General features: G+C 43.4%; 1 protein-coding gene across 1 annotated transcript; it reads right to left on the reverse strand.

Moving 5' to 3' along the window:
• Nucleotides 1–6084: 6084 nt before the first annotated feature.
• rce1a (Ras converting CAAX endopeptidase 1a) lies at nucleotides 6085–13455 on the reverse strand. The gene is made up of 8 exons (XM_084487143.1): nucleotides 13134–13455; nucleotides 12767–12869; nucleotides 12511–12594; nucleotides 11755–11833; nucleotides 11102–11269; nucleotides 10368–10439; nucleotides 10124–10186; nucleotides 6085–9084 (listed from the first exon to the last, which is right to left on the reverse strand). The coding sequence occupies exons 1-8, from the start codon at nucleotides 13301–13303 to the stop codon at nucleotides 8855–8857; spliced, it is 969 nt and encodes a 322-aa protein (XP_084343269.1). The 5' UTR covers nucleotides 13304–13455; the 3' UTR covers nucleotides 6085–8854.
• Between the last annotated feature and the right edge of the window lie 480 nt (nucleotides 13456–13935).

The following is a 13935-nucleotide window of genomic DNA, read 5'->3' on the forward strand; positions in this document are numbered from 1 at the left end:
GTATCAAATTATGTTTTTTTTCTTATTTTGTCTTCTCTCGTTCATTTTTTGTATTTGACATATATAGTGTTTGTTTCCCTGAGTGGAATAGTTTTTTTTAATTGGATATATATTAAAACACCAATACAAACCACATCTAAATGTAATTTTCTTGAGCTAAAAGCCAGGCATTATGTATTATTTATTTTCTAGGTCAGAAAGGAAATAGCAATTCTTCATATTAATTTATTCTCAATTAAATATTTTTCCTCAACTGAGAGGAATTCAAAACATTCATGTGAACAGGGCCAAAGCTTATGAATGAACACAAATAGAACCATTGTAGGATCAAACCTTGTTGAATTCCAAACCCAGGTTCCATTCAGAGCCATCAACCTTCGACTGGTTTACATTAGCGAAATATGTTTGCAATGCAAGTAGACCGTCGGTTAGGTTTGTCGACGCAATCATTCAATGTTTACCCGAGATCCTGAATCATAAAGCATTTTTATATTCCTTTTCCTCTCGGAAATCTCAGTTATTTGCTATTTTTTCGACTTAAATTCAAATGTTTTTGGCTGTCTATTTTCTGACACAATCTAGTACCAGTATTTGCATGACAAGCAACACAAATGATATGCAAATGCAACAAGGTATATAGGTATATAATAAAATAATTATCATCAGGGTTATTATAAGCTATTTAATTCAGAATCCTGCAACTGGATGTTTAATCAGTGGAAATGAGAGACACCCCACTCCCACAATTTCAGCATTTTCTATTGTGCACACGATTGAGCTTTCTGATAAAGTTTTAATAAAACAGACTCCTAGGTCATTACCTTCGTACCAATATTACACATTGCTCATAACTTATAATCAAATATCTCAGTGACGGTAGATTAAATTGTGCTTCTCTTTTCAGGGCCCCAAAAACCACTCCAAAGGAAGGAGTAGTCAAACATATTTAAGAAATGAAAATTAAAAAGGTTTTTAGTTGTAAGTGTTGTAATGCATAAAGCCTGCACCCCCTTTTGCCATCACCATACCCTCAATTTGTTATGGGTTATGGACTCGACAAGATGAAAGCATTCCAAAGCCAGTGACCCTGGCCATTTCTCCCACAGAAGGGCAGAGTCCACTGGTACTGGATCTGTGCACACGATTCTCAGCAGACTACTGCTGTTCATTTGGAGCCTTAATGTATTCCCATTGCTTTAGTATCACACGGTTCATTTGAGGTTTTGTGGCTCTAGCCTTTGACAAAATGGGGTTCAGGATTCTGTGAATGCTTGAGCCATGACAAGCAGATTGCTCATTTATGCACCAGATGATTAGATATAATTATGGGTCTGCTTTGTATTTTTTTTTTTACTATACACCGCCTTCACAGCGCTCGACACAGACATGCACATATTCAGGCTTTTGTGATTTAGCCTGTTGAACTGCAGAACATTGAGATGTTACCATTAGATGGTTTATTTTGTTTTAGTTTTTGAATGTATTAGCTAATAACAGTTTTAGAAGACATGACCCCACATCGAAATGCCCGATGTGCGTGGACATTGGCTTCATCCCCCAATCAACGCTTTACGTGCAAAACTGTGATACAAAATGCTTACCGAGGAAGTCAGAACAAGAGATCAAATGTTGAGTGGGTCTCCTGATAAACTCTGTTCATGCGCAGGGCTGTGTGATACAGACACATGGAACGACCGTGACTTCAGTGTAACCCAGAGGTTAAACCAAAACATTTCTTGTTCATGTCATCAAATTGTTCACGGCATAATTGGTTAGATTAAATGTAAGTTTATACACCAATTGTCTCATTCATCTTACAAATAAATTGGGTCTTAATGATTACTAATGAACATGGCATGTCACATTTTAGCCTACAGCTCAGTTTAAAATTGGATGGTCTGTATAGATAATGGCAAACTCGTGCAACATTAAATTTGGAGCACTCATAATACGTAATGTTAATATACAATTGTGGAGTGTCTTTGGATGATGGCTGGTTTAAACAGCCTCGCCTGACCAGAGTCAGACCGATTAGACTCTGGGGCTGGGTGAGGCTGCACACCTGTGGTGCATTGAGCAATCAATGTGCACGGTTCAACCAGCCATCACACACACACACACACACACACACAATGTCAGTGATACACACCACCTAGGTACTGTGTATCACTGACATTGCTACAAAAATATACTTCATATTTAATGTCATACATCTTTTGGCAATATATAGTTCATTTATGTGTATTTTATTCAATGCATAGTGTTATGTTCTTTCTCTTCTTATTTGAGTATATGGTGAACATAAAATCCCCATATGTAACTCTATGGTGTTGTGCGATTGCTTAGCAGGTGGTACTCAAAATTTGGTGTGATATTGATTGTTGATGTGTCATGGACTGTCATGGTGTTGATGAGACTATAGCTTGCGTAATGTGTTGTTATTGAACGGTGCCAAACGTGATCCTGACCATCACCCCACCCCCGCCTCCATCTTCAAGTATTGACACATGGCTTTGATGGACACTTGACCTACTCATGTGGTTTTGGCCCCACCTCTGTCCCTCCACCAGTCGTTGTGTGTGTCGACCAGCAGGGAACAAGGTACATCAAACAAGGCCATGTTTTTTCAATTAGGGAAAGCGTACTGTTTTCATTCCTGAACACACAAAAGGGATTTCTTTTCCCCTGTTCCTGCTGTATTAACGTAAGACCTGTCACGTCGGCGCTCGTAAGCCATCCTTCGTTTCCAGACATGCGTTGATTATCCAATGGTCAATACTTGAGACAGTCAATGGGCACACTCCCTGTGCACTGTGTGTGTTCTCTGAATCAGTGATTTGTTTTGACCTATGCCGTAGCTCCGACAGAAACGTGGGGAGAGTTGGCTTGTTTCAGACATAATCCCGGGAGGAGACGTACGCAAATATGGATCAGCAAAACTCTTGAAATTGAAGAACATCCAACAAACCACAGCTTTTAATGAGACACACATGTATAGCTTTAAATTAGCATTTTTCAGGGGAAGGCGTCCATGGAAAGAAAACGACTTGGCAGGTGACTGGATGAACCATATGTCTGTCACCATCCATCACGTTTTACGTCACTTCATCAAAGGCCTCTAATAGGTCCGAACCACTGGAGTTTGGCCACAAGCGACAATCCTTTCCAAAGTGTTGATTTTCTTTTACTTGCAGTGAAGTACACCGTTTGTTCGAGCAACTATGACGTGCATTCTGATAGCGTCTCACAACGCGCCGACTACTATGAAAACCAAAGGAGGATTTATTCTAATACCGTCTCCTGGCCAGAAGTTCTTACTGACCCTTTAAACTAAGTATACAAACAGTAATATTATTAGATTTTTACTCTTCAAACGTTTTGGAATAGCAAAATGACAGACATGACACACACACACACCCCAATATTGACGGAAAAAGGTCAGACAAAAAGAACACCTGAGATTTGAAGTGACTTGCGACACAATAGCTCGTTGAATTGGGCCGAGATGTCTTCCATAATACTACAAATCACTTGGTACCGAGTGAGCGGGCGCAAGCTGTCTACCCACACGTCTTGGCACCGGGCAACAACTCAAGCTCCATCTGTGGAGCCCGGAGCCGTCGGACCAATAGTGTCGAGGAACACACGCACGAACGCTGGGATCCAGATGACCGCGCTACTTCTCTAGGAGAGGGTTAGGGGAAGTAGAGAACCGAGTCCTTAAGGCTTAAGGGGAGGAAGTGGATGTTTTTTAATGGGATGTCGCCCTCACTCGTCTGAAATGCAAAGTAGGATGCGGTAGGGGTCTCGCCTTACTCTCCATATTATGTCTGAACAAATGCTGAGCAAACTGGGTTCAATAATGACCAACCCCACTCACCCACTCCACGCCCTGAAGGTGATCAAAAGCAGCACCTTCAGTCAGAGTCTGACTGCACCAATGTGCAAAACCGAGAGATACGGGCATAGTATACCAGCTGCTGTAAGGTTTTACAATGCACAAAACTAACTTTGCACTTTATTTTAGTATTTATTTATTGTATTTTAACTTTTTAAGTATGGAAGCTATCTGAGGAAATGTGTGGTGATTGTTTGTCTTGAAGCTGCGGTGACACTGTAATTTCCTGTAAAGGATTATCTATCTATCTGTCTGTCACGGATGCAGCCCTCAGGGTGGATGAGAGGTTTCAGAGGATTCCTGGTTAGCTGCTGGTTGTTGGAAGAAGAAGAAAAATAAAGTTTCCACCTTTCCTCCTCCTCATACAGATTCTCTCCATAAATCTTTGAGTCAGGTCCTCTTGAAATATTTTTCCCCACCTTTTGATTCCCCAATCCACCCCCGCCTCCCTTCCCTCCCGCTGTGGATGGATGCTGTGAAGTGACGGTGACGCCAGTGAGGCAGGTGCACCAACCTTGCCTCACGAGAGAGAGAGAGAGAGAGAGAGAGAGAGAGAGAGAGAGAGAGAGAGAGAGAGAGAGAGAGAGAGAGAGAGAGAGAGAGAGAGAGAGAGAGAGAGAGAGAGAGAGAGAGAGAGAGATAACATGTGAGAGAGAGAAAGCGAGAGAGACTTGACTACTGAGCGACTGAAGGACTGTGTGAAAAAGCACTTTTTAAAGGTCTATAACGGGTAGGCAGCAGACTGCCCTTGAAGATGATACTTAATTAGACAACACAATAGAGATAGAAAAGGGTTAAAGTCTGTATTGTGTCCATACATATAAGAGGTCTCCTGGGTGTACGCCGGTTTCTCTTTCACAGCGGGTATTGGAAATAAGATGTCGTTTTAGAACAACAACACAACTTTGAAATGTTTGTTGTTGTTCTGAACGTCATCACCACACCGTTGTGCCTGTAAACGCCAGTGGCGGAGCCACGGTGGTGGCTGACTGGCCACCCCAGGTGCCACCCCTAGTCAGTTCACTGTATGTTCCGATGATCGCGTTCGTCCCCCCCTCCGTCAACAATTCAATATGGAAAAAACGCACCGACAGAGTGGGCGTTCCTGTTACCGTTCAAAGTAGAACAGGCCCCCATGGTGTTTGATTGTTGGATTATGTTGTTTACGGGTTCATTTTTGCTGTGGAGTGATTCCAAAAGGGATTTTCTTGATACTTTTCTTTATTTTACATGTGTGCATAAAACGGTACTGAATTAAATCTGGTCGAAGCTTCAGCCTCTCTTGGATGAAGGGCTCTGTTAAATGAACACTTAAATTAAATACGTCTCTGCAAATTAGCCCGGAGACGTATTAAAAAGGGGATGTTGAAGGGGCTGGAGGGGGACGTTTTCTGAGAATGTCTGTTCTGGTCAACTGCGCACCTGCCGCTCTCTAGACAATTCAGTTGATTTTCTGACCAATTAGGGCATCTCTTCCCTGACGGATCGAGGAATCCGTCTTGCCTTCCGATCACATTTGCGCACACCGCCTTATCACAGCTCCGCGACAGGTGTGCGTGGATGCCATGCTTCTCAACGGCAGAGAAATGTAGAGAGGGAGGGATTCATTTACAACCCTCAAACGAATCTACAGCAGCTTCAATAACTGATAAGAAATTCAAATTAAATGGAGTAGGCCTAGGGTAAATGTATCTACAATCATTTTCTTTTTAGTATTAAAAGGTTTGACTGTAGACCATGTGAACCAATACATGTGTTCTGCACATTTCCCACAGGAGAAGGGTGTCAAGTAGGGTAATGTGTGGCTTTAGCTTGCCACACATTATGTGCACATAAACATTTAGTCGATTCATTTCTGACCATCAAAGTGATAATCATATCCAATCCAACTTACAAGGTATTGAATCACAATTGTAATGAGAAACTGTGCAACATCGAAGACATATGCTTTCAGAAACTAGGCACTAGAGGCTTTGATTAGAAACATTCATACACCGCCAGACCATAATTGATTCACACCACCACATTGAGGACATTTAACACGATGTGAAATTGATTGTATTCAGTGCTGCACTCTTGCCATGTCAAAACATTGTTTATTAATGTCAGACTTGTGATGAGCAGTGTTGTCTACGGTGTAAGTAACACAAGGCAAATTTCTCTGAAGCGTTTTGTTTTTTATTTACAAATGTTTCACCTTGTTACAGTATGAGATGTCCAAGACTGTAAAAGATTGGCATTTTAAAACAGACTTTCTGACCAACGGGCCCGGGGTGATTGCACTGTGCAACCGTGGCACGTGAACGTAAAACCCATGCAGAGATGTCTGTACAATCTGGTAACATTCTCCAAAATAGATCTGACTACAAAATATAGCGCTCGGTACAAATATCTGTGAAGTTCGTTATTTATTATATGGCCAATTATAAAGCTCTGTCGTAGTCAAATGCATGTTTTGCCATTCGTATTCTGGTGGTTGGTGATATTAAAACTGCAGCGCTGCATATAACTTAGCAAAAATAGATTTGTCTGTTCAGTGTATATGCAGATGATGCATGGTTATTAAAATTAAGACTGTTCTGCAGAAAATAAATATGCCGGTGTCTTTGTTCAGTACAAGAGGGAGAGATGACGCCCCACACCCAGTGCCATACAATTTCACATCAAATTCAAGTTAGGAACAGAAGCTTTTCATATTTTTAAAAATAAAATACAAGCACAAAAGCAACAAAGCCCCAAAGAATTAAAAGCCCATTTCGTTTCATAAATGTGACGTCCAACAGCTGTTGAGCACAGACCAGTGGCGAGTTCTGATGACCTCGCCTGCATTGTAATGTTAATCTAGTTCACGATAACCAAAATAAAAGATTCATACTTTTTCGCAGGAAAATAACAGGATTCTGTCATATGCCATTCGTCAAGTAGCTGCCCAGAAAGCGTCCGCTCTCCCTGAAACGAGGTGACGATCGAGGATGATAAAAATACAGTCGGATGCAAGAGTTGCCTACTTTGTCGCTACGTGAAATCTTAATCTTTGCGTCAAGCACCAAATTGGGATCTGTGAATGTTGGGGATTTAAAGTGAAGAGAAAATAAAAAAGAAATGGAGACTGAGCCACTTTGGTGTCCGCCTGTAGCACCCTCATCATGTGGTCACATAGAGCAGCGAGAAGAGTGATGTCAGGTCGAGGCGAGCTCGTAGATTGATGCATTCACTCATCTATGCATCAATATCCTCTATTGGGATCTAGCCAGAGGAAACCCAGAAACAATTATATACAAATGAAAAAGCACACGGGGAGTCAATTGGTTTTTGTTGCAGCGATGGTTGACTGAGCCCAAGTCAAATTGCAGGGGGCCCTTTAAACAAGAGGGCCCCTATCACAGACACGTAACTATGTTGCCCTCTGGTGGTGAGACATAGCAAGTGCAGCCCAACACCCAAAGTACCATACACAGCATTGTTGCTACCATTTCTACCTCTCACTTGAAGTTCTATCCCACTAGCCTAGAACACGCTATCATTTATTGCTATAAAAAAAACCTCACATTTCAATTTTTTCAGACAAGCTCAGAGCCTACATTTACATATCGTCAAGACGTGTACACCATGGCTAAATAATATGATCGTCTTATGCGTTCTAGTTGAGAGCATCCACAACCAAAAAGTCTCCTTGTGTCAGTTCGACAGCTGGATGAAATCAACAATCCCAACATTTACTCTAAAGAAACCAAATGTAACAGGGGACATTGTGGATATACCCGACCAGACATGTTTCAATTCTACAGGAGGAAATATTGGCGATTCAAACTTTGTTCTTTAAAAATGTTAATGTCGTCAGTACAAGCACTTGGGGATTCCCCCCTAATCTGTATTGCAATTATGGTCTGTAGCAGCATGCGAACAAAGTGGTTTAGAGTGTCCATGTCGCCAGTGACCTACATCTGAGCTTCACCGTTCTAGCACACATTTTCTTTTTTTAAAAGGAACCCTTCCACCCACACAACTAGTTAATTTATGAAACCACCGTAAAACAAATGAACTAAAAGACCCTCCAACTTCCATATTGTTTATATATTTAGTTTAGGTGGCATCAGGGTTAACTCTTGTAGCCTAGATGTAAAGCCAGGATACCCTTTATACACACACACACACACACACACACACACACACACACACACACACACACACACACACACACACACACACACACACACACACACACACACACACACACACACACACACACACACACACGTTGTTGGCCGACTACATAAGTACCTTAACAGAGAAATGTGGAGAACACAGGGGTGAATAAAATGGCAAAGAGTCGACTGCAACTAGTCGTGGGAGTTACTTTGCTTGTGAGATTGTTGCCATCTAGGGCCAGAAACCATCAACTTTGGTCTGAACTCACAGCACAAAAAGTGTGCCGTGAGTAAAATTTTACCTCAAACATAGGTGGGGTGTAACTCAAACAAACCAGTGGGGGGTTACTCTAGACAATAAACACTTAGATTCCATCACAAAACTAGTGACTAGTGCTGCGACGGGCCATACAAACCCTGCACTCTCTTAGCCAATCCTTATTAGTAACCACAATAACAATTGCAGTATTTCCACGGTAACACTCCAAACCACCATGTCCCCCTAGCCAACCGCTATGTGTCCAGAAGGCTGTAGCTCTTTCAGCAGCACAGGTCAATGTTCCCACCTGGTGACCCTGGTGCTTCAACGCCAAGAGTGATCCATCATGACCCCTCGACGGTGATGCCACCAACACCATTTAGCTTGGCCTCACTGCTCGGTAGCCCGTAGCATGTCTGGCTTAGACCCCTGCCCCTCGGTGAATAGGCCGGCACCGGGGAGGGTTCCAGGGCTAAGCCTTCCCCACCGTTCCAGATCCAAGACCCAGCCTAGACCGCCGGGGAGGGGGGGAGGGCCAGGAGCCGGGGCTCAGGACAGACACAGCGAGGTGAGGCGAGGAGCCAAGGTGCAGACGGGGGTGGGCGGGCTGTAGTAGGCGGGCTCCGTCAAGGGGAAGAGGAGGAGGAAGAACAGGCAGACTCCCAGCAGGTAGCAGGCCAGCACGGTGGTGCGGTGGGGGTGATCCAGGGCCACGCTGACGGCGGGGAAGCCCATGTAGTTGCAGAAGGAGTGGCACATCACGGGCCCGATCAGGTGCCCTGGGGAACGCCACCGAGAGGGGGGTGGGGGGAATGGGATTGGTGGGGAAACGTTTGTTGTGTTGGTACTTAACGCAAACAAATGATTCGATAAAATCGATAACGTGGAGACGGCGCCATCTCTTCTTACACCTAGATATAATAGTTTGATATTTCCTTAAAGTTTACAAAAGTGTATGATAAACTAAGGAGGACATTCGGGTTCAGACCACTTCATTGACAGCCATTCACCAACAATTCATGAGAAATAATTTCCATTCCAATTTTAATATTCAACGTACATATTTAAAGGGATAGTTCAGGATTTTGGACATCGGGTCTCATTTCCAAGTGAGCCAGTGTGTTATTTATCATTGGAGACCGTTTTCATTTTTCATTCAGTCCTTCTAGTTGCAGAAATCGCTGGTGCTAGGCTAGCGCCTAGCTAACTCGAGGGGAACTGCTAGCCTGCCAATAAAAACAGTTTTACCCACTCCTGAGGCAAACCAATTATAATGCCTGACTATCGATGTAAATGTGTTGATAGAATAGTGTTAGAAATAAACTTACCCTTGCATCGCATTGCATTTAGTTTATAATCCCTGTAGTTGGAAGCAAGCTACGGCAGCTGGAGTGCACTTCTCTGTTTACCTTCTGCTGTAGTGAATTGGTTGCTACACCGGAGCAAAGTGAAATTCCGCCGCTGCTGAGAAAGTAGTCCCCCAAAATGTAATGTGATCATTGCGATACAAGAATAGTTTTATTTCTAATATTATTCTATCAACACAGACATTTACATCGATAGTCTGGCATTATAATTGGTTTGCATTGGGTGTACTTTGGAGTGGGTAATACTGTTTTTAATGGCAGGCTAGCAGTTCCCCTCGACTTGCGCTAGCCTAGCGCCAGCGATTTCTGCAACTAGAAGGACTGAATGAAAAGTGTTGAAAACGGTCTCCAATGATAAATAACACACTGGCTCACTTGGAAATGAGACCCGATGTCCAAAATCCTGAACTATCCCTTTAAGGGGAGAGTTGCCCGAGGTCAGGGCACTTACCAGTTCGGATGAAGATGAAGGCGGTATAGGCCCCAAACACGGCTGTGTAGGAAAACTGGAACACTGCAGCATACCACAGGGGAGGAAGAAAAGAACCAGTAAGAAAGGAGAGATGAGGAGGAGAATGAGAGGAAGAAATAAAAAGATCATTGACTCATGGCCAACCTGTCCCAGACAGAATGCATGTGGCCACTAGGGGGCAGATGATGATGATGATGATGAGGATGATGATGTTTGTGCTCACCTGCAGAGAGGAAGATCCCAGAGATAGTCCCTTGTCTGAAGCGCAGCAGCTCGATGACGTGGTGAAAGTGGGCTGGTAAAGAGAAGTGTATTGCTTGTTAAAAAAACAACATATACAGGATGATGCACAGTGGTAATGACCGCAACACGATTAAGCCTGCAGGGAGGGGAAAACCGATTTACGGCCTGTGAAAGGGAACAGAAGAATAATAATGTAATTCGGTAATGCAGATGATGGCATTAACCTAACTCTGATTGTTGGACAATTACAGATATCAGAGTCTGGCCGGAGATTGGGCAATATGGTACTCATGGTCCATCTAAGCAGACTCTCCGAAATAATATTTGTGCGCATTTCAAATGCTGCTTTCCCAGCAGTTACCAATGCAAGGGCTTTTGGCTTCAACCCATGAAAAGAAAACTCTGGCTGGCTGCCATCAGAGATTACTGCATAGACTATTGAAAACAGATAATTTACTGGAAAGCGACAGAGTGACTGAATATAAATCTGGGAATCCATATATTGATTGTTTTGGCTCAATTCAATGTCAGCCAAGTTTCATAAGTGCGAATCACTAGCTGCTGCATAGGTAGAATATTTTTTCTTTTACTATAGAGTTTTTTGGGGAATTATGCCACAAGTTTACAACGGAAGTGAAAAAAGTTGAGTATGTAAGTATGCACTACGGATATATGGCCTGGGGGCCCACAGAGCGTCCGGGCAGCACCACTCACCCACGCCAAAGAACAGGGGGCAGGTGATGACAGCGAGGGCGGGGCCCGCGCAGGGCACCAGCATGGGCAGCATGCAGGCCCTGAACACCAGCTCCTCCGTGAGGGGGGCCACCACCTGGTTCCTCAGCCAGCGCATGTCGCTGGCACACAGGCTCCAGAACCACGGGTCTGCGGGGGCGGGGAGAGAGGCCGGGGAGGAAGGCAGGTTACATTTAGACATTTTTATATTGAGGGCACTTAGCAGACACTTTTTTTTTCCAAAGCGACTTACAATTACATTACACACAAATACATTTGTAAGAAGAAGAGAAACAAAATATTGCTGTTGGTACAGTAAGGATGTTCATAGAACCAAGTACTGATAATTGTTAGGTTAAACCATTCCCCATATAAATCAAAACTAAATAGGATAAGACACTACGCAATTCCAAGTACTATTTTTAAGTGCAAGGACATACAACATACAATAAGTGCGTACATTAAGTGTCAGGACGTACAACATACAATGAGTGTGGAAGAGGGGTGTGGGGGGGCGTTAGGAAGATCACCCCAATTTAAAATTCTTTGCACGTCTGGACTCCAAGCCAATTCGCTACCCCCATTTGTTAATTTATTCCACCCTGCAAATGCTCTTCAATCTGACTTTTTCTCACCAAGAGCTACTCGTAAGCCATCCAAGAAGCTCCAGGGACAGTCCATGGCCAGCTGGATGAGAGGGCCCAGAAAGAGGATCTGGTGCACAGAGACAGGGTCAGTATGTGGGGTGGGATATATGCATGTAGGATGTATTGGCATGGAACAAACAGAAGGAGGATTGTCACGTTACGATAGGATAATGCAAAAGTAACCTTAACTTTGCGTGAGGGTTGCATGGTTTTAGTACCTGCCCTACATATATATATATATATATATATTTTATATTGTTACACAATTGCCTTATTTATTGGCCACTTAATCTGCTTTCTGCACAAACAGAGCTTTGTAAGGTAGGTTGACAGCTTCCCAAACCTTACATTAAAATCGTTATGGACCCAAACGATTCCTAAAACTATCAAGGAACCTCATTACTCGACCCTTGGACACTCGATGGATGACATCATTTTGAAAGGACCTACTGACACCTACACAATACTAGTGGCCAGTCAATTAACTTGAACATGGATACTCATGCCCGTAGCTGTGCTGTATAGCCAATAGGGACACTTCTCATAGAAATCCACACTATGATTACACATTACTGACAAAATATCATTCAGGTTATCATAAAACATGACCAAAGAGTTGCCATCAGTTGCTTTGCAAAAGGCTGACCTAATTTTGCTCCCACATGATTCCCACATGACACACATACAGCCCATTTGGAGCCCCTGGCCACATCTCAGTGTGTGTTTGGTGCCTGTGTGTATTACCATGGTGAGCAGCAGGGGAAGTAAGATGGCAGGAATGAGCCCCTCAAAGCGGATCCCCATCAGAGCCAGCAAGGAAGGAGTGGGCTGATGCATAAACATAATTCACACACACACACACACACACACACACACACACACACACACACACACACACACACACACACACACACACACTTAATGGCCTTGTATCCATCACATAATTTTACTTCATTCCAATCATGGACTCCAATCATTTGCATCGGAGACAGTGACTCACCCTGACACCGGTGAATTCCTTCCATGTCCACACAAAAGCAGGTGACAGCGCAGACACTATCAGCACGCTTGTGAAGCGTCTCTTGATCACCGTGGGGTGATCCCTGTCAGACGGAGCAGATACAGCAAGAGACAGGGGTGGAAGAGTAACGTTTAAACACCCGTTATCATCAACAACATTTAACATGTCAAGCAGTCACCGCCAGCCGAGCTACAGGGACTTGAAGACGTTTGGTATAATCACACACGTTTCCTTATGCAACAGGAAGTTAGGTTAGCAGGTCAATAGCTAACACAAAACATAGGCTATAATCCAGGCTAAGTAGTTGCAGTCTTAAGCTCTATAAACAACTCAACTAAACCCGTACCTTGGTAGGTCACTTCTCCATACGTATAAACTCCCTACGTAGGAACATGCGAGTAGTAGGCAGGAAAACACTGATATCCAGCACAGCCCGTCCGGGGATACGAACTCGCCATTGATATCCATGTCCTCTTTGGTCCGATATGAGGAGAATAACTCGTCATCATCTACCATGGCGAGGGAAACGGATCAGTGGCTCGTGTAAAAAAAAGCAATGATGATTTGGCAATAGGTTAGTTTCTTCACCATCCAACGCGGAAAGCATTCGACACGATATAGCTCCGTAATTGCCTGTTTAAGCCTTTTCAAAACAAGATAAGCCTGACGTGCTAGTGAGGGTTTTTTTTTCCTCCGAGCGGCGCTGCATTTCTACGTCATCACGCACTGCCGCATACACCTGCCTCATCCAGGGGGCACCTGTAGATGTCAGCAACTGCAAACTGCAACACTGCAACACAAAAAATTGTTGTGGCCCATTATTTTATTGGTGCAACATATTACTCTTCCATAAATCTGAGTCGTAAACAACAACAAAAAAAGCCGTCCTTCGCTGAGGCGAAACACAACCAGAAACAGGGGGAGAAGGGTCACACGCCACAAAATGTGGTGTTATGTGTTGTCATCATTCTTTCAATTAGATTGAAAGTTCCCAATCCTCACATGTCGGACCATAATTCCTACGTGGAAAGACAAGAAAGCGAATTTATTGTGTTATATTTTCACTCACTCACGCAGCTGCACACGTGTACCACATGTTCTGTTGATGTTAACCTATTTAAACCACATCGTCGATTTAATAACGTGAA

Source organism: Micromesistius poutassou, assembly GCF_964030765.1.
Source record: "Micromesistius poutassou genome assembly, chromosome: 23".
Classification (NCBI taxonomy): Eukaryota; Metazoa; Chordata; class Actinopteri; order Gadiformes; family Gadidae; genus Micromesistius; species Micromesistius poutassou.